This window comes from Globicephala melas, chromosome 4, assembly GCF_963455315.2.
Source record: "Globicephala melas chromosome 4, mGloMel1.2, whole genome shotgun sequence".
In the NCBI taxonomy this organism is placed as follows: Eukaryota; Metazoa; Chordata; class Mammalia; order Artiodactyla; family Delphinidae; genus Globicephala; species Globicephala melas.
Window position 1 is genome coordinate 136,103,291 of NC_083317.1, and position 26,730 is coordinate 136,130,020.

Here is a 26,730-nt window from a genome sequence, read left to right on the forward strand (position 1 = left end):
CAAGGCCACCATCAACCTGATACCAAAACCAGACGAGGATGTCACAAAGAAAGAAAACTACAGGCCAATATCACTGATGAACATAGATGCACAAATCCTCAACAAAATACTAGCAAACAGAATCCAACAGCACATTAAAAGGATCATACACCATGATCAAGTGGGGTTTATTCCAGGAATGCAAGGATTCTTGAATATACGCAAATCAATCAACGTGATACACCATATTACCAAATTAAAGGAGAAAAACCATATGATCATCTCAATAGATGCAGAAAAAGCTTTTGACAAAATTCAACACCCATTTATGATAAAAACCCTGCAGAAAGTAGGCATAGAGGGAACTTTCCTCAACATAATAAAGGCCATATATGACAAACCCACAGCCAACATCATCCTCAATGGTGAAAAACTGAAAGCATTTCCACTAAGATCAGGAAAAAGACAAGGTTGGCCACTCTCACCACTCTTATTCAACATAGTTTTGGAAGTTTTAGCCAGAGCAATCAAGAGAAGAAAAGGAAATAAAAGGAATCCAAATCAGAAAAGAAGAAGTAAAGCTGTCACTGTTTGCAGATGACATGATATTATACATAGAGAATCCTAAAGTTGCTACCAGAAAACTACTAGAGCTAATCAATGAATTTGGTAAAGTAGCAGGATACAAAATGAATGCACAGAAATCTGGCATTCCTATACACTAATGATGGAAAATCTGAAAGTGAAATCAAGAAAACACTTCCATTTACCATTGCAACAAAAAGAATAAAATATCTAGGAATAAACCTACCTAAGGAGACAAAAGACCTGTATGCAGAAAATTATAAGACATTGATGAAAGAAATTAAAGATGATACAAGTAGATGGAGAGATATACCATGTTCTTGGATTAGCAGAATCAACATTGTGAAAATGACTCTACCACCCAAAGCAATCTACAGATTCAATGCAATCCCTATCAAACTACCAATGGCATTTTTCACAGAACTAGAATAAAAAATTTCACAATTTATATGGAAACACAAAAGACCCCGAATAGCCAAAGCAATCTTGAGAACAAAAAATGGAGCTGGAGGAATCAGGATCCCTGACTTCAGACTATACTACAAAGCTAAAGTAATCAAGACGGTATGGTACTGGCAAAAACAGAAAGACAGATCAATGGGACAGGATAGAAAGCCCAGGGATAAACCCACGCACATATGGTCACCTTATCTTTGATAAAGGAGGCAGGAATGTGCAGTGGAGAAAGGACAGCCTCTTCAATAAGTGGTGCTGGGAAAACTGGACAGGTACATGTAAAAGTATGAGATTAGATCACTCCCTAACAGCATACACAAAAATAAGCTCAAAATGGATTAAAGACCTAAATGTAAGGCCAGACACTATCAAACTCTTAGAGGAAAACATAGGCAGAACACTCCATGACACAAATCACAGCAAGATCCTTTTTGACCCACCTCCTAGAGAAATGGAAATAAAAACAAAAATAAACAAATGGGACCTAATGAAACTTCAAAGCTTTTGCACAGCAAAGGAAACCATAAACAAGACCAAAAGACAACCCTCAGAATGGGAGAAAATATTTGCAAATGAAGCAACTGACAAAGGATTTATCTCCAAAATTTATAAGCAGCTCATGCAGCTCAATAACAAAAAAACAAATAACCCAATCCAAAAATGGGCAGAAGACCTAAATAGACATTTCTCCAAAGAAGATATACAGACTGCCAACAGACACATGAAAGAATGCTCAACATCATTAATCGTTAGAGAAATGCAAATCAAAACTACAATGATATATCATCTCACACCAGTCAGAATGGCCATCATCAAAAAATCTAGAACCAATAAATGCTGGAGAGGGTGTGGAGAAAAGGGAACACTCTTGCACTGCTGGTGGGAATGTGAATTGGTACAGCCACTATGGAGAACAGTATGGAGGTTCCTTAAAAAACTACAAATAGAACTACCATATGACCCAGCAATCCCACGACTGGGCATATACCCTGAGAAAACCATAATTCAAAAAGAGTCATGTACCAAAGTGTTCATTGCAGCTCTATTTACAGTAGCCCGGAGATGGAAACAACCTAAGTGTCCATCATCGGATGAATGGATAAAGAAGATGTGGCATATATATACAATGGAATATTACTCAGCTATATAAAGAAACGGAATTGAGCTATTTGTAATGAGGTGGATGGACCTACAGTCTGTCATACAGAGTGAAGTAAGTCAGAAAGAGAAAGATAAATACCGTATACTAACACATATATAGGGAATTTAAGAAAGTAAAAAATGTCATGAAGAACCTAGGGTTAAGACAGGAATAAAGACACAGGCCTACTAGAAAATGGACTTGAGGATATGGGGAGGGGAAGGGTAAGCTGTGACAAAGCGAGAGAGTGGCATGGACATATATACACTACCAAACGTAAGGTAGATAGCTAGTGGGAAGCAGCCACATAGCATAGGGAGATCAGCTCGGTGCTTTGTGACCATCTAGAGGGGTGGGATAGGGAGGGTGGGAGGGAGGGAGATGCAAGAGGGAAGAGATATGGGAAGATATGTATATGTATAACTGATTCACTTTGTTATAAAGCAGAAACTAACACACCATTGTAGAGCAATTATACTCCAATAAAGATGTAAAAAAAAAGAATACACAAAGAAGACCTAATACACATAGTATTTGAAAATGATCAAAAATGATAATATATGGGACCTATATTCAGCTCATGTGCCTTATTATAGCTATTTTACTTGTTTATGGTCTGTGTTCTTTTTAATTAGTGTCTATCCTATGTCAGTTGTTAACAATTCTGCATGTCACCTGGCAATGAGAGAGACCTTTTGTTTTCAAAACTGACAACTTGAACATTTGTTTAATGGAAAAAATACAGTGAACGATCAACATTATATATTTTTTACAAATCAAACAATAAGTGTATTTGATTTGCAGTGTTGTGTTAGTTTCGGGTGTGCGGCTAAGTGATTCAGTTATTTCAGATTCTTTTCCATTACAGACTATTACAAGATATTGAATATAGTTCCCTGTGCCATAAAAATATATATATATATATATATATATATATATGTATGTATATATATATAGGAAGGAGAGAAGTGGATGGGGGCTCAAATGAAGCAAGACTGGCCATGAACTGACAGTTGTTGAAGCTGGGTGATAGGTAGGGGGGTTTCATTATATTATTCTGTCTGCTTATTTTTATGTTTGAAATTCTCATAATAAAATAAATACTAAAACATAAAAAAAGAATGTATATCTATGTATAACTGAATCACTTTGCTGTACAGCAGAAATAAATATAATAAATTAACTATACTTCAATAAAATAATTTTTTTTCAAAAAAGAAGTGCCTGCAAACATATAAATGTTCTTCACAAGGAAAATGGGCTTTTTGTTCCCTTTTTGTTAAGATCCAGGTTGCCTGACAGAGCAATTTCGGGGACTTAAACTATAGAAGTCGAGGATGAAAATTTCAAGTTGTTATAAATCCCCCCAGAGCACAGATTGTGCTCACCTCATTCTCTCTTATAAGGGTCACTACCTTAGAAGACACAGACACCTAGTACATTTTGCTTTTGATTTTAGGGAACAGAGGGAAATAGTACACGAATGGCCTTAGAACCATCATTTGCATACAACTGTTCAGTGCAGAAACTGACAAGGCCCAGCTAGCCTGCTGAATGGAGCCATTTGGGGGGCTCCAGCTGGTTTCCAGTGGCAGCCCTATGTCCTGAAACCAGCTTAGGGGTAACCAGGCCTGTGGTCCCATAGCCTTGCTATGAGGACCCTTGATACTGCGAAGCCCAGAGGATTGTGGGAATTCTCTGAGGACCCTTCCATAAGCTCCGGGCCCCTGAGCTGAAAGATGGTGTATTTCTGAGCCATGAGCCTCAAGATGGAACGTCCCATCCCCACCACACCCTCCCACTCACCTGCCCCACACTTCAGTACTGAGAAGTCATTAGTATCTACTTCAGTCTAATTTTCTTAGGAAATAAAATGGAAGCAAGGAATAACAGAAGATAATAGTACCTTTTAGCTATAAAATAGAGGAAGTCTAAACCCTCGGCTGAACGCATAATAATGTTTTCAACAAATATTAACGGCAAAAATCAACCATCATCAGGACATAGTGAGACAAAATTATAACACTTAACACACACAGAAATGAAGCAAAAGTGCTCTCAGGCCCTCAGGTGTTGTATGAATAGGAGTCACTAATTTGGTTTTTAAAATCTTTGTAGCCATTTTAAGTTCCATCCTGTGGTCGCCGAATAGGAAGCAAATGAAATGATGTACTCCACTAAATCACATTACAGCATTTACCTCTTTGTAAAATGGTTCCATCTTTCAACCATTTAAAAAATTATAGAAAACAGCTAGATAGATCATAGAGATAATCATTACATCAAGATCTCAAGAATGCTGCAATCACTAACAATGTACTTATATGGATCTGGAAGTTATTTCTCACCTGCCGCTGCATTCATAGCTAAAAATGCAAAATTGAATGAGTACTAGTCGTTTCCAGGCTCCAACACTGGTCATGCCCACTGCATCTTTCTTAGCTTGAGAAACGGACACAATCTAAGTTACCTCTGATTGACAAAGAAGAGTAAAGACAAAAAAGACTTTGCCAGGAAGACAATGTGAGTTCCTAAATCTAATACGGAATAGGCGTGCAAATACAAAAATCTAACAAATAAAATTGTGTGCAACCAAATGACCTATATTGTGTGCACATGGCCCTCCTAACAGTAAGTGTCCCTATAACACACCTGCAATGTCACATAATAAACCTTTCTAGAGTCCATTTTAATTTGAAGAGTGTGGGAGGAGAGGGCTATTATTTACTTTATTTTAAAACAAATACAGACATGTCATGGTACCGTAGTATTTGCGCAGGTTTTAAGATCAAGAGGAAATTTCAAAGAACTGTAGTGTTTGTGCTGCTGCGTTTTGGATATGTGCTTGCTGTTCTCTGCCATTCCAAATGACTTCTGAGAAAGACTGAAAATCACTACTATGTTAATTCTCTCTCTCAGAGGAGGCAAAAAAATAAATAAAATGTGGGGAAAGACACAGGCAATCGAGGACAGCTATCAAACAGGGGAGGGAAATGAGGTCTCACACGAACCACGCACGGCTTTCCTGTTCTCTCCACTGGGATAAAGACCGACACTTGGAGAGACAGAAGAATAGGTAGGCAAGCCATTTAGGGGTGTGGATGGGAAAAAACTCTCTTTCCCCAAGAGAATGTGGCTTTACACCGGCATATTAGATTAGAAAGTGCAAACACAATAATTAACAGTGAATCCTGAAACTTCAACACGCCAGAAAAGAGTGTCACTCAGGAGTGAGACCTGGAAAATAGGGATACATTAAGGTAATCTTCAGTGAGGCTGGACAGCTCTGCAGGGGGCGGGCGGCAGCCCTGGAGAGCTAATCAAGTTCTCCCGACACCCCGGGAAGCTTGAGAAACCTGAAGAAGGATGCTCCCACGCCAGCAGCTAGGGGCAGCCGTGGGCAAAGAGCGGGGCCCTTCCCAAATCCGAACCCCAAACAACAAGCTCCTCGCTAAACAAACACCTTTATTCCCCGCCTGATTTAAGAAAAGCACTTTGAGTCCCCCTTCCTCAGTTTCTGCTCTCTGGGAATAAACCAGCTGCTGTGGTTTTTCCACCACAGTAACACGTGTCAATCACCGCTAGGCCCGCGTTACTTTTCCTCCCAACGTGTGATTCCAACAATCAGATGCCCCAGGCTGAAGCCCAGCCTCGCGTGTGAGCGTTTTCTAGGGCACATCCCAGAAGGTGCCCCCAGCCCCTGTGTATTTCATTTAATTATGAAACCTCTTTCTAGAAGCCCCATAATTCTCCCAAGAGTCAAAGTAATTGGTAGAAATTAGACATGAAGAGACACAAGGCCTCTTAAAGAGGACACTTTCGACTATAATTTTTAAAAGAATTTTCTGTTCAGTTCCAATATAATTTTGTACTTTCCCAATTCTGCCCTTTTCAAATGCCAGAGAAAAGGTTCATGTTATCTCGTGGGCTATAAAAAAAAAGCCAATCGTTGGGCTGCATCCCGCAGGCCTACAAGGCCTGCACTTGCCCGGCTTTAAGATCTTAAGACCGAAGAAAGAGCCCTGAGTCACCAACAGAGACATCAGTGGTTTCATGGATGGGGAGCTTACACGTCTGAAGCAAGGTCTTGGAGGGACACCCTACCTTGCATGGCCAAAGGCAGACATAACCTGAAGGCAGGCTTCATGCCCAGCGAGAGAGGAGGTTACCAGTTACAGGGGGATTACATCAGGCTGCCTCATCAGTTACCAGGGAAACCAGCAGAGGGCCACCCCCTTATTGTCCCTTGATAAGAACCACCACTAGCTGGGGTCTGGGGCAAGTACTTAAGAAGGTCACTCCTGTGAGTAGGGTATAGGTGAAGCAGGTACTGGTCAAGCAGTTACTGGTCAAGCAGGGGATGTACAGAGAGCGAGAGAACAGCCATCTTTATTGGCCTGACCATACAGCAAGGTAATGCATTTGTACTCCACTTAAGGTCCACAAAGATTTCCCTTCCTTTGAAGGCCATCCTTTGGATGGTTTTTAAAAAGGAAAAAAAAAAAAAAAGAGTGAAAAATAATGTATGTTACTCTTGTGGCAAATCACTGCTATTTGGCAATGAAAGGATCTTGTGTGTGTGTGTGTGTGTGTGTGTGTGTGTGTGTGTGTGTGTGTGTGTGTGTGTGTGTGTGTGTGTGTTCCATTACTTGGGGTCCATGCTGCTGTGTGGCTACATTAACAAGATGCACTTTGGGTACTGGTTAGATATGTAAACCAAAGACAAATCCATCTTTCAATGGATTTATGGTCGTTTGGTGGAAGATGGTAGCAAAATTCCACGGCACGGTTTTATTCCACTCAATTCAGGAAAATTCTATTGATCCACTACTCAGCACCTGGCACTCTAAGTAAGTAATGGGAATCCAAGGACGAAAGAAGATTTAGCAAGGGGGAGGGGAGGTGGGCAGACATACGGAAAACAGTGACAAGAGAGTCAGAAGTCTGATGATTGCCGTGTATGAAAGGAGAACAGGGTGGGTGACGAACTCCCCCGAAGCAAGCACCACACAGAAATCTTAAAGGTTACAAGATGGCAGCCAGTAGGGTGGGTCAGGGATACACAATGTTATTTTGAAAAAGCGAGGCAACGGTTAAAAAAAGAGAAGTTTTCACATAAAAATCCAGATTTCTGGCTTTTCTTAAAAAAAGTACAAGATCTGGCAACACTTGGCAACAACGGAGCAGAGACAGGTAGGCATGGGCTCTCCAGGACCCGAGAGTCCTCACTCAAGGGGCCTGGCCCCTGTAGGCAACTGCGTTGTAAGCCCCTGTCTTAGGACAAAGGTAGAGTCGTCAAGGTTTCCGAATCCTACCCTAAGAAGGGAAACACGGGGGAAAGCTGAACACTCTGAGATTTGCTTTCCTAGAAATAAAACAGCAAAAAGCCAACAGAATTGTCTGTCTCTGCATCACTTGACACTGATCAGCCAGTTGACTCAGTTAAGCCTCTGTGCTGCTCGTAAGCACTTGTGAGAACAGCTTGCTGGTGCAGTCAGAGAGGAAAACCTTCTCAGGCTCCAAGCATATGGTCCGTTTGGAAGACAGCAACTCAGCACAGCTCTCAGCAGGCCACTGCATCCCTCCTAAGGATCACTGGAAGCATCTGGTACAGAAAAAGGACCACAGCAGCTGGGGTTCGGTCAGCAGCACAGAAGCGTGCTGGTCCTCATGGGCTCACCCCGGCCTCACATGGCTTTCCACAGCCTCCCCCAGCTCGGCCTTCTCTCCTGGCTCTCGGCTCCCCGGGGGACACCTCCCAGGGGCACGTGCCACCAGCAACGGCCGAAACACGATGCGACCAAACTGATGCCATTCATCTCCTCCTGCGGTGGATGCTTTCCATTTTCCACCCAGGTCCCTCCCATCCCCCCTCCCGGTTCTGTGTGTCCCCCCAGCTTCTGCGTGATTTGCAGTCATCTTTGGCTATTGGAGCCGCTTCACCTGGATGTGCCCCAGACCTGGAAGTGTGCGGGGAAGCTCACGGCCAACAGCTCCTGGATGCAGGAGTGTGAGAACCAGATCCCCAGCCTCAGGGTGGACTCACTGCTCCCCAGAGGACCAGCCACCCTTGCTGGCTACCTCCCCTTCCCTGCCCCATGACCCTGATCCTGATTCCTCCTGGGAGCACTTCCTTAATAATCACTTGCATGTGAAGCCTCGTCTGGGGTCTGCGCCTGGGAAAACCCCACCCAGACACATCCCCTCCCCTCCCCACCCCTGTCCCCTCCAGTTACCCCGCCCAGGCCCTCGGATTCCAAAGCTCACTTAGACTTTGATTCTCCCTCTTCCTCCATGCTGTCTCTTTCTAGCTACACATTAAATCCAATATTTCCTCCTATGGGACACATACCCTCACCTTCTCACTACAACCGACTTTAGCTACCCATCACCTCCCACCATGACAGGTGCCATGTTTTCTCAGCTTCCGTTTTCTTCCCCTCTTAGGCTTTTGGAAACTCAGCACTTCCAGTGGTTTTTCCTCTAAAACAAAACAAAAATATTGCAGTGGTTCCCCACTGACTTCAGGATAAAGTTCAAACTCCTTAGCCCAGCCATCAGAGGCCTCGTGACCCAGGCCCTCACCCTTCTCATGCCTTTTCTCCCCGTTTCCCTCTGGGCCTCACGCTCCAGTCACCCCACATCATCCGTGGTCTGCTTTTCCAGGTTCCAGGCTCCCCTGGGCTGGTCCCCCTGCCTGGGAGGCCCTTCCCACCCCTGGTGCCCCTGTTCAAATCTACCCATCAGTCCAGACCCAGAGCACATGAGAGTCACAGAGCCTCCTTTTCTGAAGCCCCCATTAACACATTCCAGGTGAGAGACAAAAACCAAGACCCATAGATGAAGCTGGGCATTCACATAATTTGCATACAGACTTTACATCTTCCTAGCAGATAAGTTTCCTGAGAGCTGGGAGCTCTTTAAGTGATCTTTGCTCATTTACCTTAGAAAAATCTAACTGAAAGGGCGGAAACGTTTACCACTTAAAACGGTGCTAGTTATTCTAGTCTCAGGCAGATGTGTTCCAGAATGGATGTGAGACAGCGGCGGGCGGGGCGGGGGGAGGGGGGAGATCCTCTTCTCTCTATCTTAGTTCCCACAGACGCCTCTCTGGATGCAAGCATCTCACCACCATAGGTGTGATTCCAATGAACACTCACACTAAACCCAAACCGACTTATTCCCCACGGGGCTCATTGTTGGAAACACCAATCTGATCTAGTCCTGAAGGAAAGCCTGCATCATAGGGTAGAGAGATGCTACAGGATTACATTTCACGGGCAATTAAAGAGATTTTCAAGGGCAGCTTTGATTATACGCGTTTTTCACCCTCCACCAGGGTTTCAGAATCCCACCCCCTGCATTAGCTGCAGGTCCTCTGTGTGCCCCACTCCCTGACCCTAAGCCAAAAGGCACCTGATGAATGTCGACAGAGGGCACAAATGTCCTGGTTCCCTGTTCCATATAAGGCATTATTCCAGAGGACCTGGACCCAAATGGCTTCAACCCATTAGTGATGAAAAAACACATCAATGACACCCTGAACTAGCTCTGTGTGTGAACAACGACAGTTTGTAACAGCTAAAAAATAGAGCAGCACAATGCATTTCTGTACTTACGGCTACAACCATAAAGCGACCTAGAATTAAATCCACACTCATGAAACATCAGAGTGACATTTTAATAACTGACTTCTCTTAGCCATCAAGTTTTAAGATCTTTGGCAACTCGTTCTAAGGAAAACTGCCCGAAGAAAATGAAGCACAACTTAAATGTACCTAGAAATCAGGGTGAATGCAACTACATTGTCTGTTGCAAATCACTCTGTGTTCCTAAGAAAGACCTGAGAGAAGGAAGTACAATCGCCCTTTTACTTACCAAATATCTCATATTCGGCTATTCATTCTTGAGTCAGTTTTCAAAGCCACTGACTGACTCAACTGAACACACTTAGGATCAAGAAAAACTGACTCAGATGTGTGGTTTGGCCTGCCATCTTAAAACGGAATGGCAGTTATCAAAATTTTCAGAAGAAAGGATTGGGCAATTTTTCATGGATTGAAGTGAAATTTATCCAACTGGCAGAGGCCTCAGAGGAACATTACTGCACTGTGCTTTGGGAATAACTGATGATACAGTTAGACTGTCCATGATGCTCTCAAATTACTCAAAATTCACTAGAAAACATTTCATTGTGAGACTTGAATAAACTCTTCTCACTTCAGACATATTACTCCTACGCCTAGCCGAAAGAAATATTTCCTCCTGAAACATTTCCCTAGTTTTTCTTTCCAGCAGGAGGTGACTTCTCCTTCTTCCAAACTCCCATGGCGTGAGGGATGTCTTATTTTCTCAGGTAAACTGCAGGTACCTGGAAGGCAGGTTCCACGGGCAGTTGAATCTTGCACCTGCACCCTCTCCCTTCCCACCAAGTAGAGTCCCTAGCACGATACCTTACGAAGAGCACAAGCTTAATGTCTGCAAATGACTCAATGAGTCAGTGAGTGAATGCAAGCTTGTATGGTTCTGGGATTTTTTTTTTCTGCTCTTACTGCAGACCCCAAAGGCTAATTATTTGCTACAAACTTTACGTTCACCTTTCAAACACATTAAGGTTGATATCCAAGTTTCAAGTAGTCATTCCATGATGATTATTGCTAATGAACTTGATTTAAACTGATAGTAATCTAAACAGTTTATGTACAGGTCTTTCAATATTGTCTACTTGGACAGTATTAACCAAGGCATTTACCTCCTCTTTGAGAGCTAATCATTTCATTTATCAGCATCTATAGCTGTCAGAACTTTGGCAGACTTGGTAAAAAATACCATCAACTGCTCATATTAAAAATTAATCACACAAGATTTCCTTTGTTTCATTTTTTACTACTTAAACCCTACTGGACTTCCCTGGTGGTGCAGTGGTTAAGAATTCACCTGCCAATGCAGGGGACATGGGTTCAAGCCCTGGTCCAGGAAGATCCCACATGCCGTGGAGCAACTAAGCCTGTGCGCCACAACTAATGAGCCTGCGCTCTAGAGCCCACGATCCACAACTCCTGAAGGCCGGGTGCGTAGAGCCGGTGCTCCGCAACAAAGAGAAGCCACTGCAATGGGAAGCCCGTGCACCACAACGAAGAGTAGTCCCCGCTCGCTGCAACTAGAGAAAGCCTGCGTGCAGCAACGAAGACCCAACGCAGCCAAAAATAAATTAAAAGACCAGGTAGTGAGCTTCTAAAGGCTGCCTTATGAACATTAGATTAAAATCAATACTTAAAAAAAAAACAAACACACAACTCCCTACTGATACAGAAAATGTTCTGCTGGGTTTTGTTTGTTTATTTTTCATAGCATGGGGTCTTTTCCTCATGATGCAAAAACATACAGTTATTGCATTTGCTAGGGGAGAAAATGCCTGAACTTTAAAATTGTATAATGCAATACTAAACAGAAGTGGGGGAAATTCTGTTGGTCATTTTTGTCACGAGAATGGCAAATTACCATTCTCATTACCATACTTGGCAAATTACCAAGCTTTTGCAACTTCCTTTAAAAGGGTGGGGGCCAGTTTCAAAGGTCTGGCACCAAGTTATCCAAGCAATTCTTCCTCTGTATCTGCTTATTAAGGAGCTGGAATGTTCATTAAAGTCATCCAGGCAGGTGGTCCAGGCACTCTGGATAGAGGGAACTCAAACTCAAGGACAATGTCATCTTCCCTTTCTTGAAAACCCTCCATGCTTCCTTCTTTTTTTTTTTTTTTTTTTTTTTTTTTTTTTGCGGTACGCGGGCCTCTCACTGTTGTGGCCTCTCCCGTTGCTGAGCAGAGGCTCCGGACGCGCAGGCTCAGCGGCCATGGCTCACGGGCCCAGCCGCTCTGCGGCATGTGGGATCTTCCTGGACCAGGGCACGAACCCGTGTCCCCTGCATCGGCAGGCAGACTCTCAACCACTGTGCTACCAGGGAAGCCCCTCTACTCTCTTTTTAAAATATAGCACATGTCATTTCTCCCACGATAACTAGCCAAAAGATAGGTCTGATTTCCTTTGCCAGGCTTTCAATTTTTATTTTTACAAGAGCAGCAGAAACATAATGTGCTTTCTATCCCACCTTCATTGTTTTTATTTATTCATTCATTCATTCATTCATTCATTTTTATTGTATAGTTGATTTACAGTGTTGTATTAGTTTCAGGTGTACAGCAAAGTGATTCAGATTTATATACATACATATATATATATATATTCTCTTACAGATTCTTTTCCCTTATAGGTTATTACAAAATATTTAGTTCCCTGTGCTATACGGTAAGTAGGTCCTTGTTGGTTATCCATTTTATACTGATATATAGTAGTATGTATATGTTAATCCCAAGGTCCTAGTTTATCCCTCTGTGCCCCTTCATCATTTTTTTAAAAAGCATTTAAAATTAATATTGCTCTTTTCGAAAAACCAATCTCTACCTCTTTTCCTAATTAGACCCAATAAAAATATAAGAGTAAGCATTCTTGGGAAAGCCATATTGAAAAACACCATCCAAGCCTTGAAAATCAAAATCAAGACCAAATCAATGACAGGACTTGATTCAAGTGAATTTTGTTTTTCCTCCCAAGTGATTGACAGAAAGTATGATGGGTTCAAAATATTCAAGTATTTCTGGAGTTTGGGGGAAGATATGAAGTTTGTATACAGCCTCTAACCAAAATTAGTGTGTCTCCCAGCCATGCTTTGCAGATTAATAGTAGTATACTTTCACTAGCTGCTCTCTTCTGGGAGTACAGCTCCTCAAGGAGACAGTTTTCTAGCTGAGTGTAATGCAGTAAATTGAAGGAGGAAAGGATATAACGTGGATTCTCTACTTATGCCGTCTGGTGTGGACAGTTGCAAGACGCTATGAAACTCGAGTTGTCTAATGTTTGGCCTTACCTGTCAGAGGGCAGAGGCCCTGGGAACAGATGTAAACTCCACACACACACATCCACAAACCCTATTCCTCTCCCCTCCCTTCTTCATTCAACACACATGAGGCACCTCATGATGCTAAGGTAACCGCCCACCCTCAGAGGCCTTACCTGTCGGCTTTCTTGATCAGGATGGCCCTGAAGATGCTCTCGAGGGGCGTCTTCTCCCGCTCATGGGTTGGCTGCACGAAGGGGTGCAGGGCCACCAGCGAGAAGCCCTGCTGGTACAGCTCCAGCAGCTGGGCGGGCAGGTCACGGAGGGAGGTCAGCCTCACGGCCGAGGCCCGTGGGAGCTCGGCTGGGAGTGGAGAGAGGGGAGGCTCATCAGAGACCCACCCAGACCGGCCACCCCACGCATCCACATCCCTCTCCCCTCAGCTCAGCAGAAAATCTCCAGGTCGCCTCTCGGTCACATGAGTCTATTCCCATCTGAACTACTGTCTTCAAGGGGACCGACAAAACTGCTGGTTAATTTCCAACTCCTCCGTAAGTACTGGTGACTGGATGGCTTAAAATTAGAGCCAGGGCTTTCCTGGTGGCACAGTGGTTGAAAGTCCACCTGCCGATGCAGAGGACTCGGGTTCGTGCCCCAGTCCGGGAGGATCCCACATGCCACGGAGCGGCTGGGCCCGTGAGCCATGGCCACTGAGCCTGCACGTCCGGAGCCTGTGCTCCGCAATGGGAGAGGCCACAACAGTGAGAGGCCCGCGTACCGCAGGAAAAAAAAAAATTAGAGCAAGTTTCTCAGAGATCACACTGGAAAAGTCACTTCCACCCCCTCAGAAAATAAAAAGAAAGAAATGAAGAAGGAGGATCACAAGACGATGACAACTGCACACAAACGTAAAACTGCCGGGTGGCAAAAAGCAGCAGCAAAACAAAGTCCAAAGACAGACTGGAACAACATTTCTGTGCCACTTAAGACAAAAGGGTAATTTCCTTAACAGGCAAAAAACAGAAGCAAGAACAAAAACAAGAAAAATGGGCAGAATATAGGAACAGGCAATTTCCTGAAAAGCATAAAAGGGTAATCAATACTTGAAAGGACACTCAAATTAACTCAACATTAGAACTATGCAAAACAAAACAAGTGTTTTCTCCCTATTGAAGTATTTTAAAATTGGGGTTTAAAAAAACCTTTTTGAGAAGGGCAGACAAGATATCAGAAGTCAACAGGTTCAAGTGACAAGTCTTCCAGCCCAATCCCCCGCCCCTCAGGCTCTTTCCCTAGAGGCAACCAGTATTATCCATTTTCTTTTGTATATATGTTAATAATCGCTGAATCTGTGCACAAATAAGTTTATATATCTATCTCACTTTTTTTACACAAATGGTAGGATAATGTTACAACCCAGCTTTTTATCCATTTTTATCAATGAACAGTATCCTTTTCTTGGAGATCATTCCATGGCAGTACACAGAGCTCTTCCTCATTCTTTTTACAGCTGCACAAGTGTTCCACTGTGTGAGGTACCACAGATTATCCAAACTTTTGCTTTCATAAGTAATACTGCAATGGAAAACATCACTCCTACATGATTTCACATGCATTCATGTACGGTATACCTAAAAAAGTTAATTCCTAGGTGTGGAATTGCTGGGCTCAAGATAAATGCATTGTAATTTTTTTAGAGACTGCCAAATCTCCTCCACAGTGCAGTAAGGGCTTTCCTTTATCAGTGAGGTACAAAGGTTATTTCTTTTCCCACGCCCTGGCTAATCTCACAACAAAAAATATGATCCCTGTGAGGTGGTAATTTATACTTCTCATTATGTAATTTGTACTTTTTCTTATTAAACATCTCATGTTTAAATGCTATTTATGTTGCCTTTTCTGTTAACTGTTCAAAATCTTTGCCTAGTTTCCTACTGGGTTATTGGTCTTTTGTCTATTGATTTGTAGGAGCTCTTTATACATTAGGAAATTCATTTCTTATTTGTAATAACAGTTGCAAATATCTTTCCCAAATTATTGTCTTTTGACTTTGCATGACACGGGTTTTGCCATGAAGAATTTTTTTTAATAAAGTTGAATTTATCAATCTTGCCTTCAATGGCTTCTGAGTTTTATGTCATAGCAGAGAGACCCGGAATATAAAACAATTCTCTTGTGATTTCCTGTAGTAATATTTCAGTTTTTGCATGTAAATCTTTGCTCCATTTGGAATTTATGCAATATGAATTCAACTTTTCCCACCCACCCCCAGTTTATCCATTTTTCCGCATTGATTTGAGATGTCACCTTTATCATATATTATATTCTTAAGTATATTTAAGTCTATGACTATGATCTATTAAACTATTCTAACAATTTTAGTTTCATATTATGTTTTAAAATCTGGTCAGGTTATTTCCTGAATCTTCCTATCTTCCTGTTTATTTTCTGAATCTTTCTGTTTCTTCTCAATTATTTGTTTTTCCAAATGGTCTTTAAAATCAGGTCATCAAATTGTCCCTCAAAAAAAAAAATCTTGTTGATACTTTTATCGGATCATGTTCAAATTACAGCTGGTGAGAGAAAATGGATTTTTTTCTTTTTAACCATTTTTTAAATTGAAGTATAGTTAATTTACGATGTTGTGTTAGTTTTAGGTGTACAGCAAAGTGATTCAGTTATACATATCTATATATATCTGTTTTTCTTCAGATTCTTTTCCAGTATAGGTTATTACAAGATACTGAATATAGTTCCCTGTGCTGTACAGTAGGTCCTTGTTGGTTATCTATTTTATATATAGTAGTGTGGATATGTTAATCCCAAACTCCTCATTTATTGCTCCCCCTCACACTATTTGATTATATTTTTAATCCACAGGAATTGGAAATTGAAGCCAAACAATATTTTACAGAAAGTTAACAACATCAACCTCCCGAGAATGGATATTTTCATCACGCTGCAAGTTTCCATCCAAGAACATTGCATGATTTTTGTTTATTCAAGACTCTTTAGGGGTCCCTTGGGTGCATATTAAAATTTTCTTCACATAGATACTGCACACTTGTGAAGTTTATTCCTAGTTATTTTATATTTTATTGCTATTTGAATTGGTTTTTTTCTCCTTTTACTTCTGTGATCTCCATTGTGGGCAAGAATGTTGGAGAAATAGTCATGCTCATGGCGGCTGTCAGTGGTGAACCTTTCTGGAGGGCTGTGTGGTATTTTCCGTCAATCCTAAAAGTGCATTTGCACTTTGTCCAGCAACCTCGCCACTGAGTTTTATGCCTGTGGCCGGACTCCTAAATGTTTCTCAAGATATATGGGCAAAGTTATTCACTACAGGGTCATCACAACAGCAAAAACCTAGAACCAAGGAGTTCTTCTTTGGAGGGCTAGCTCAACATTGGGACACCCCAATGATGAATCCTCTGAACCATTAATATGTGTTACATGAGGATGAAAATGTGCCCAAGACCCATGACTAAGTTAAGAGACAAGGTGTCTAATGGTGTTTATCGTAGGATACTTTAGTATAAAAAAATTTGAAGGATAGATAGACATGAATAAAATTTTTTTCTGGAAGAAATAACAAAAACATCAATATTGGAGAGACTGGAGTAGAGAGGTGAGGATGAGAAGGTAGTTTTTACTGTATTTTGTACTTTCAATACTATTACCGTCAATACAGCAATCATTTGGGTGGAGGGTTCATGAGACATTTTAATTTTCTTCTTTACATGTGAAAAATATTTTAAATTTTAATGTATTTTTAAAAACACTGTGTTACTTTAAAACAAACTTAAAAACAAAATCTAGAGGTACTTAAGAATACTCTTAACAACAGCCACTGTAGCCCTCACTTCCATACATCAGGCAAGAAATCTACAAGGAAGAAAAATCTACAGCAATGATTCATTCTAAAGCAAGTGTCCAGCATCCTGGAGAAATCGCATGAATAACAGTGAAAGAGATAGGGCTGGTCAGGAAAGCTAGAGAGCATGCAATCTTTGCCTTGAAGAGTACGTTCTACATATGCCGCCAGATAGAAAAAAATCTTGAAGGTAAGTCTGGAAAGATCGCTGAGCCCGTCCACACTCCTAGGCACAGCAACCCGGTGGGCCAGAGGGGCAGCCTCTCCAAGCCTGCCCCACCGTCCAGCAGCAGAGGCAACACCCAAAATCCTTGGAAATGGAGACCCTTGGGCGCCACCCCAGACCTACTGAATCGGAATCAGAGCCATCTATGGCTTCACAAGCCCTCGAGGAGATTAAGAGGCTGAGAACTACCTTCTAGAGGGTTTCCTCTAGAGGATCTAAGGCCACACACCCACCTGTGACCTGCACCCCAACTCCACACAGCCAGGACCCTGGCCGTCCCTGCCATGGCAGCCCCAGGCCCACTGCGGGGGTCTGCACAGGCTTCTCCCCCAGTCTGTGTGCACCCCCAGGCCCAAGGCGGCACAGAGACTAGGGAGAGGCGAGTGGGGAGACACTGCTGCGGGGGCAACATTTAAGGAGCATCAAAAACTCAGTAACCAGTACGAATCAACATTAAATGAAATAGGTTAAAAAGTGAACATGAATGCCGAAAGTCCATAATGAACAACTATCAAAAATTTTACTAAGGACAGCATCTGTATTATTGATTTTTCTTTTGCCTCAAGCTTGGTACAGCCCTGTTACTGATCTCCTCTTTTTAAAAGACGTTGCCTCACTTGCCTCACCCCAGTGCCGGCCCAGCCCAACATCTCTTGCCCTCTTGTCCGGGGCCCTGCGAATGACAGGAGTGGGCCTGTATGTAGGCTGCTCCAGGGGAACCAGGGGCAGGTCTCCTGCGCTGTCAGGAGATGACGAAGCAACAGAAGCGTGTGTGTCACAGACGCTGTTGTTTTATTTAAAAAACTGCATGAACTTTTGGTAGGAGTGTAAGCCCTTCTGGAGGGTAATTTTATAATATCCATCAGACCTAAAAATACCACGCGGCACAAAGATCCCCTCTTCTTTGATAAAACTGTACATTAAGAGCATCTGTGACCTCAAAGTCAGTCTCTACGGGTCGGTATTTTGTAAATGTTTCTAGTATTTCAGACTCTTTCTGCTACGGTAAAATAAACCTGTGCCAAGATTTTGATAATTTGTATGTTTCTTTCCTCTTATGCATGATCCTATAATTTAAAAAATGAATAAAAGCAATTAACGTGTTTAGAAGACTTGGGATTCTAGGATCAGCTCTGTGCTCCTCCCTGGCATCAATCCTGAGCCTGTGAATGGTCAGTTTCCGCGTATAAAATGGAGATGACAACGTGGGCCTGTCTTCCATCAGAGAGTGGTTGTGAGGATCACACGGGATCCTTACATGTGTAAGGAGGCGTGCGTAATCGATGAAGCTCCGAACAGCGGAGTTCAGTGGTGCTGGGAGTGGCGGACAGACTGGTCCGCTGCAGTCGCTGATGACAATTCGGTGCTGGGACATTAAACCCTCCCCATCCCCGTCCACAGCCCTGCACCTCCACGCTCCAAATCAGTGCACTAAAAATATTAATCAACCACTTTATAGCTAAATGCTTCCTGAATGAAACAGAATACCTTTAAAATTTTTATCTTGAAATCTAAAGATGTATCTCCTGTCAAAACTCAGCAATTTTATAGCTTTAATTTTTAGTATGCATGCTATCAAAGTTGAGCTTCATTGGTTAAAAAACAAATAAAAATGAATCTCAACGATCCTATAATAAAAAAAAAAAACAGCACCAACTGTAAACACGATTAAAGGCCTAATTTCACGTTTCTTTTTGAACCTTAACGTTAAAAAGAAACCCTGGTTCTTGCAAAGTGACCAATCCCCCAGTATTACTACTAGGAACACAAACAAGGGAATGACTTATCTGTTTGGATGAACATACCAATCGTGGGCTCTTGGTCTATTTCTCACCCCACCCATCAGAATGACCTCTCCACTATTTTTGTTTTGTAATATTTGCCTGATTTCGTTTACAAATTACATAATCTTGGGCAAGTCACATAATTCCCACCCCATCTCTTGGGTCCCTCATTTTTAAAATGAAGACCCCGGACAGGCAATTCCAAAAGGAGCTTCCAACTTTAAAATGCAATGACGTTATCATTTTCCATTTGGAGACTAAGGTACAAGTCTCTAACTAAAAAGTGACATTGGAAGAGAATGCAATAAATGTTTCCAACGTGAACTGAAAGAGTCCTCCCAAACCAGAGCCAAAATGAGAAAAAGGCACAACCACATGTTCGGGTGGGTAGAGAGATGGAAACGGAGGCAGGAAAAGAATCTGCTGTTGGTGCAGCAGGATAAAAGTCACCGCTGAAGATGAGGGCACTGATGGGGCTGTCTTGGCCAGTGTCACCCTCCAGTCTGAGGAAGTGTCACCATTAGGGCCCAACCCCCATTTGAAGGTCACACTTTTCTCTCCACTTTCTAAACTGCTTGTTCCATACACTTGGTTAACAGCAATCAGTCTGCAAGCCGGGGTCCAGGCTGGACGTCCCCGTGCTCCCGCCCAGGGAGCTGTCTTCTTCCCATACGGGCACTCATGCTGCTGCTGTGCAAAGCCCAGTCCTCCAGCCTGGCAGGGGCTGGGTCTCATCCTATGACCTGTAGCAGGTCTGGGACAGATCCCAAGGCCAGGAACTGGGGCCCCAGGGCCCAGATGGATGAAGTAAGCAAGAGACAGAGCCAGGGGATGAGCAGTGAACACGGAGGGCCCACCTCCCCAAAGGGGTGGCATCTTGTCCTTCTAGCCTGGTTACTGCCAATGGGCAAGTGGGTGCCCTGGTTACTGCCAAGGGGCACCATTTGTGCCAGAACGTCTAATTCTTACCTTCAAGAAGTCAGAAATCTTGATCCTCATAGAAACTCTCTTGATCTTTAGATTTGGCAAGTAAGTCCTATTTTATTTTCAACCCCATGTGGCCCAAAGCCACGACCTGGTAGGTCACAGTGTCTGGCTGGGGCATTTGAGAAACATGGGAGGATGGATGCCCCACACCCTTCCCATCCCTGATGGTGGCACTGCCAAGGGATGGTGTGACTGCCAGTCTGGCAATGACCAGCTTACCAGTGTGCTCATTCCCACATCAACACGACTTAGCCAAGGCTTCAAGGACATGTCCGCAGGTATCTGACACACGCCTCTATTTCCTTCCTACTTTCTGTCTCTATGAATTTGACTACTGGAGGTACCTCATACCAGGGAAATCATATATTTGTCCTTTTGTGACTGGTTTATTTCACTTAGCATAATTTCTTCAAAGTTCATCTATGTTGCAGCATGCGTCAGGATTTCTTTCTTTTTTAAGGCTGAATAATATTGCATTGTATCTATATATCACATTCTTTTAAAACTGAAGTCAGTTGATTTACAATGTGTTAGTTTCAGGTGTACAGCAAAGTGATGCAGTTATACATACATACATATATGTATAATCTTTTTCAGATTCTTTTCCCTTATAGGTTATTACAAAATATTAAGTATAGTTCCCTGTGCCATACAGTAGGTCCTTGTTGGTTATCTATTTTATAGATAGTAGTGTGTATACGTTAATCCCAAATCCCTCCCTCTTCTATACTGATGTAGACATGAACAAAGAGGTTAGAACCACATAACTATATTTCAAATCCCTTGGAAATCTTTTTTCCCTCATTCAATTACCAATAAGAGGCTTTTTAAAAAATCAAAACACAGAAAGTGGGCTTCCCTGGTGGCTCAGTGGTTGGGAGTCCGCCTGCCGATGCAGGGGACACGGGTTCGTGCCCCGGTCCGGGAGGATCCCACATGCGGCGGAGCAGCTGGGCCCGTGAGCCATGGCCGCTGGGCCTGCACGTCCGGAGCCTGTGCTCCACAGCGGGAGAGGCCACAGCAGTGAGAGGCCCGCGTACCGCAAAACAAAAAACAAAAACACAGAAAGTACTGCTAGAAAGGTATTTTGGGTAACATGAGAGTCCAAAGGTTTTGTTTTCAAATAAGTGGGGTTTTTTTTCTTTCAGAAAATAACTCCATATAAATAAATAAACCATTATTCCAGGAGTTTAAAAAGAAAGGAAGGAAAACAGGGGAAAAAGCATAATCCACAAAAACACATATTTCTTAACACTCGTGGGATAAAGGAGATTGTGTTTTTGCTATGACTATGTTTGTTTAGCAGAAACATTCTGCAGCCCTGTTTATTCCCTGGAAACGAGGCCCTTCAGACATCTGCAGAAGAGCCAAAGCAATGTTTCTGCTACTTCAAACTTCATTATAGGGAAAGTACCAGCTTCCAACACAAGAAAGAAAGCACTGTGCACGATGACCTCACATCTCACTCAAGTCTCTACAGCAGGCAACACACGCTGACCCTCAACAGTTCCTATGATTTTGCCCAGCACATTTGTGACTTTAACCTAATTATTCAAAGTCCAACTTTGCTTTTCTAATTACAACCACTAATGGATCTGTCAATACCAGGGAGCCCAACAGGACAGAGAGACACTATCTCCCCCGGGTCACTTCCTTCTCAGGTGAAGCTGATAATGACACTGTTCAACCAAATCTTTTTTTCTCTAATTTCCTTGAAGGCCACCATTTCTGTAACAACAATCTGGCTGGACTTTGCAGTAGATCCAATTTAGCAAAAAGCTAAAAGCAATCACTTTTCGATGTGGGGTTTTTCACTGTATAAGTAAAAAATAGGAATTCAATTTTTTTTTTTTTTTTTGGCCACGCCACACGGCATACGGGATCTTAGTTCCCTGATCAGGGATCGAACCTGTGGCCCCTGAAGTGGAAATGCGGAGTCTTAACCATTAGGCCGCCAGGGAAGTCTCAGGAATTCGATTTTTTAAATCAGGTTTGCAGCCTATGTCTTCGGCGTTATTTCTAAATCTGTGGCATAAAACTTTCATTTTAGGATTTTCAAATTCAGACTTCCGCCACCTTGTTATCAAATAAACCCATGTTTCTGAAACTTAAAAAAAAACACACATCCAGACTTAGGAGACCGCACCATTAAAACACTATTTATTCTTTCATAGTTTGTTAATTGGAGTGAAATTCACCTAACAAAAAAATCAGTCATTTAAAAGTGAACTATTGGGCTTCCCTGGTGGCGCAGTGGTTGAGAGTCCGCCTGCCGATGCAGGGGACACGGGATCGTGCCCCGGTCCGGGAGGATCCCACATGCCGCGGAGCGGCTGGGCCCGTGAGCCATGGCCGCTGAGCCTGCGCGTCCGGAGCCTGTGCTCCGCAACGGGAGAGGCCACAACAGTGAGAGGCCCGCGTACCGCAAAAAAAAAAAAAAGTGAACTATTCAGTGGCATTTAATATATTTGCAATGTTATACAACCATCACCTCTGTCTAGTTCTAAAATGAGGAAACTGCATATTCATTAAGCAGTTATTCCCCATTCCTCTCTCCCCCAGCCCCTGGCAACCACCAATCTGCTTTCATAAAACACAATTCTTAACACCTTAACTAAATCATGGATAAACTCAAGAGGGAAATCTCAGTAGAAGTAAAAGCACTTTTTGAAGCTTCCATAAACCTAGGCTCCTACAGGTCAATCAGGCAGTAATTGACAAAGCAACAGACGCTCATCAAATGAGTTCCTAAGATGCAGGCCACTGGTCCACAGATGCTTGTTAAACATCAGACTATCAGACTCTGTGACAAAAAGGGGGGTTGTAAAGGGGAGCAGAGAGTCAAGTTGTTATTGGTTTGCTTGTCATTCCAAAGAGTCACACACAGTCATTGAATTACACACACACAAAATTGTACTATAAAAAATTCAATGTCTAGGTGTTTGTAAGGAGAGGGCCTGAATAATTCCTGTTGACGATACCCATTGATCAAACTCCGAAGATGGCATGATTGCTCATCCCGCCTCACCAGTCCATTTTGTCAGAGAAGACACAGGCTAAGATTCATCAGGAAAGCTTTTCAAGAAACACCAGGCACCGCACTGCTTAGATCTCACAGTGGGAGTATTCCGATATTAAAAGCAACCAGCTAGAAACTGAACCCAGAGTATTAATAAAATATTTCACACACTTAAAAGTACTTTTTATAGAGAAGAGACGACATGAAGGATTACCAAGTCTTCAGAATTTCTAAGCAAACTCATCCACACCAGATCCAAGAAGAGCTTAGCATGAGTCAGAAGGGAAGCTAGTTATCAGTATTTTATGCCATTTTCCTAACTGAGCACGATAGCACTATAGCTGACACTCCTGAAGTTCTCTTTTGATTTTGAGAATACAATAAACTGATTGCATCAAAGACCAGCCACTAATGACTATGTACAAACAATATGGAAATGAAACTATTTAGAATGTAAATGAGACCCTATATGGATTTCCATGATAAAGTCTCAAGGCTTTGCATAAAAGTAATCAGCACTGAAAATCTTCAGCGCTGGAAATGTGGCTAGTCCAAACTGAATGTGTCATACGTGTAAAATGTACATGAGATTTCAAAGACTTAGCACGAAAACAAGAATGTAAAATACCTAAGTAAAGAAGTTATTTTATATTGGTAACACACTGAAATGACAACATTTGGGATAGTTGAGGATTAAATAAAATATACTAAAATGAATTTCTACCTGTTTTAAATGTGGCTACAGGAAAATTTAAACTCACATATGGGGCTCACATATATTTCCACTGGACAGCACTGCTCTTACGATTACTTACCAATCACTTGTTGTAACATTTATCACTATTTTTAATTATACAAATTATTCATTTAATTTTTTTTTCTGTCCTTCCCAATAAACAAGTTCTGCCAGGCCAGAGCCCAGGCCAGGTTTATTCGCCAACAAGTTGGCCAACCCAGAGTGCCTGGAGAAACCTCATTAACAATCATCGTTAAATGAAGCAATTCTCCATTGATTGGTACAGCCACACGACACGACCGCACCAGTACTTTTTCCATCAAAGAAAGGCCAATGCAAACTGCCTCCTGCAGTTACTCAGGGTCGGGGTGTGGGGGGTAGTTAACTCTGAGGTCCCCGCTCTGGGCTCCAAAGTAAATTAGCCACCATACCAAGATGAAAGAAACCATAAATAGTCCTAGAAAACCATCACCCAGTGATGAACTTTTTTTCTTAACCATGGTAAAATATACATAAAAATGTACCATTTTAACCACAGTTAAGTGTACAATTCAATGGCCTGAAGTACATTTACACTGTTGTGCAACCACCGCCACCAGGCACCTCCAGGAAACCTTCTTTTAACCAACAGTGTCACCTGCACTTGCCACCCAACCCTTCACCTCAGCCACCCAAGGAGAAAGGACACCTCACCTCCATCCTTCCTTCCTCTCTCCCCTCTGGTACGAGCAGGAGATACAAGAGCAGCAAGGAGAAAAAAAAAAGCTGCTATGAGTCATAATAATTCCCAAATGTGAAAATCTGCCACTGGAAAAAAATCAAATTTGATATGACAACAGACGCGAAGGAAGAATGTAAAAAATTTCACTTTGCAGAGGCGGCCAAATGACAGCACAAAGATTATGCATCTTAACCCCAAACAGCATAAAATGGAAAAAAAAAAAGGAATTTCCCCCAAAGTCTGGTGCCCCAATGGCATAAGTGCACTTCAGTTTGGCATTTACACAGGACACAAGAGAATATTACTACTGCTTTTTATCCTGAGTCATTATCATAAGGGTCTCCACTCTATAACAGAGTTTTACATTGGTATGTCAATAAAGTCTTTACTTAAGAGAGTATTTTTTATTTCAGAATATAATACGATAAAATAATACACTGTGGAAACTGTTGGAAAGCATAAAAATTCACCATGCACAAGACTAGTTTTAAGTGCTTATGACAGAATAAATCCCACTCTCTCCAGGCTTAGTACAACTTCTACCCACAAAGGAAGCCCACTCGTAGGTTCAAAGGCACGATCCCCAGACACACCAACAAATGCACATCAGTGGATTCTCCTTTCCTTGCTGGAGTGGAGACACACCACGTATTCTGTGGCTCAGTCAATAAACCATTCACGAACTTACCAAAAGTTCCATATATGCAAATGCATGTTAATAAATAAAATTCTTATGTGTATGACATCACAAAAGATTCAACAGAACTCAAATGAGGACAGGACCAGCCAGGTCTCATGCTCTAAAAAAGGCTTCAAGCACCTGCATTTTCAGCTTTGCGTGAACAATGACTACATTCATGCGCAAACTCCCAAATTGGTGCATGGAAATAGAAAATCGTACACACGGGCTCTACTAAATAATTTGCATGCAAAATTGTCATCGGCACTCTCCAGTTTATTTTTTGCCACATAAGATATGGGGGTCTGTGACGCCTCGGGAGACTGATTTTAAGAGACATTTTGGTTCCCACTATTAAAAGGGGGGCCCCTGATGGTGTCTGGGGTCTATGCATGAATATAAGTCCCTCCCAGGTGCTTTCTCATGTAGTTCACTGGAAGAGTGGAAAAGCTTGAGAATGAGATTAAGTAGAATAATGGGCAACAGATATTCTTCAGAATAATAAAACAGAGAGGAAACATGGTAAAAAAAAATAATTTGTATTGACACCCAGAAAAATTCCATCTATCAATGACAGTTTGTACAAGAAGGGAAGGATGGATATTACCCAGGCAGTAAAAAGGACTTCCCTGATTCGGCCAGTGATACATACTGAAATGGACCACCCGGAAGCTTCGCCTTGGAGATTGCCAGTGAGGATCTGATAGGGATCTATGTGCTCATAAGGCATCTTAAGTTTTCTCTAACAGTTCCTCCCTCCCTTGTTCTTTCCTCTCTTCCACTTGAAATGCAGTTAGTGTGAACTGAGATACGCTGGAAGTGTGAAAAACACACAAGATTTCAAAGACTCCGTAGAAAGAAAAGAATGTGAAATATCTCAGAGTGTTTTACAGATCACATGTTGAAATGATAGTATTCTGAATATACTGGGTTACATAAAATATATCGTTAAAATTAATTTACCTATTTGAATTTTTTTAATGTGGCTACTAGAATATTTTAAATTAGATTCATGCCTCACGTTATATTTCTATTGGACAAGGTCTGTTCTAGAAACTCTTGTTTTAAATTTATTTATTTACTTACTTAAATTTTTTATTTTAAACTAATTTCAGTCCAAAAAACATGATCCCTTCTCTAATTTTATTTTAAATTAGATCTATGGCTCACATTATATTTCAACTGGATAGGCTTGATCTAGAACCTTTTATTTTAAATTAATTAATTATTTTATTTATTTATTTATTTTAAACTTATTTCAGTCCAAAAAAACATGATCCCTGCTCTACTTTTATTAAACTGCCAATTTAACTCCTTACTAAGCATCCGTTAGCCACAGCCATCAGTAAGGTCACTTCTCTTCCCAAAATAAACCTGTTAACACCAAGGAACGGGGCAAAGCTGCCAGAATATTTACAGTGTGGGATCAGTGAGTCACCTGCCTTCAAGCACATTAAATCTTTTCTTCTTACTCATTGTCACTACTCCAAATTGGAGGGAAAAAAGCAAAGCTTCCTACAATCTTCGCATTCGATGTTTTGGTCCCTGAGCCCTTGAATATTTGCTCTTGGAGACTTCCTAGTATCACAATCACACCACCAGCTCCTAAAGTGTTCACTGCTCTGGAGCAAGTGGGTTTGCAGCCTCTTT

At 42.0% G+C, this 26,730-nt stretch overlaps 1 protein-coding gene across 1 annotated transcript in view; it reads right to left on the reverse strand.

Annotated features, from left to right (window-relative positions):
- RFTN1 (raftlin, lipid raft linker 1) overlaps positions 1–26,730 on the reverse strand; it is a 203,783-nt gene that overhangs the window by 112,896 nt on the left and 64,157 nt on the right. The window contains exon 3 of the mRNA XM_030876368.3: positions 13,231–13,417. Within this exon, the coding sequence (XP_030732228.2) occupies positions 13,231–13,417 (187 nt within the window). The remainder of the gene's footprint in view (positions 1–13,230; positions 13,418–26,730) is intronic.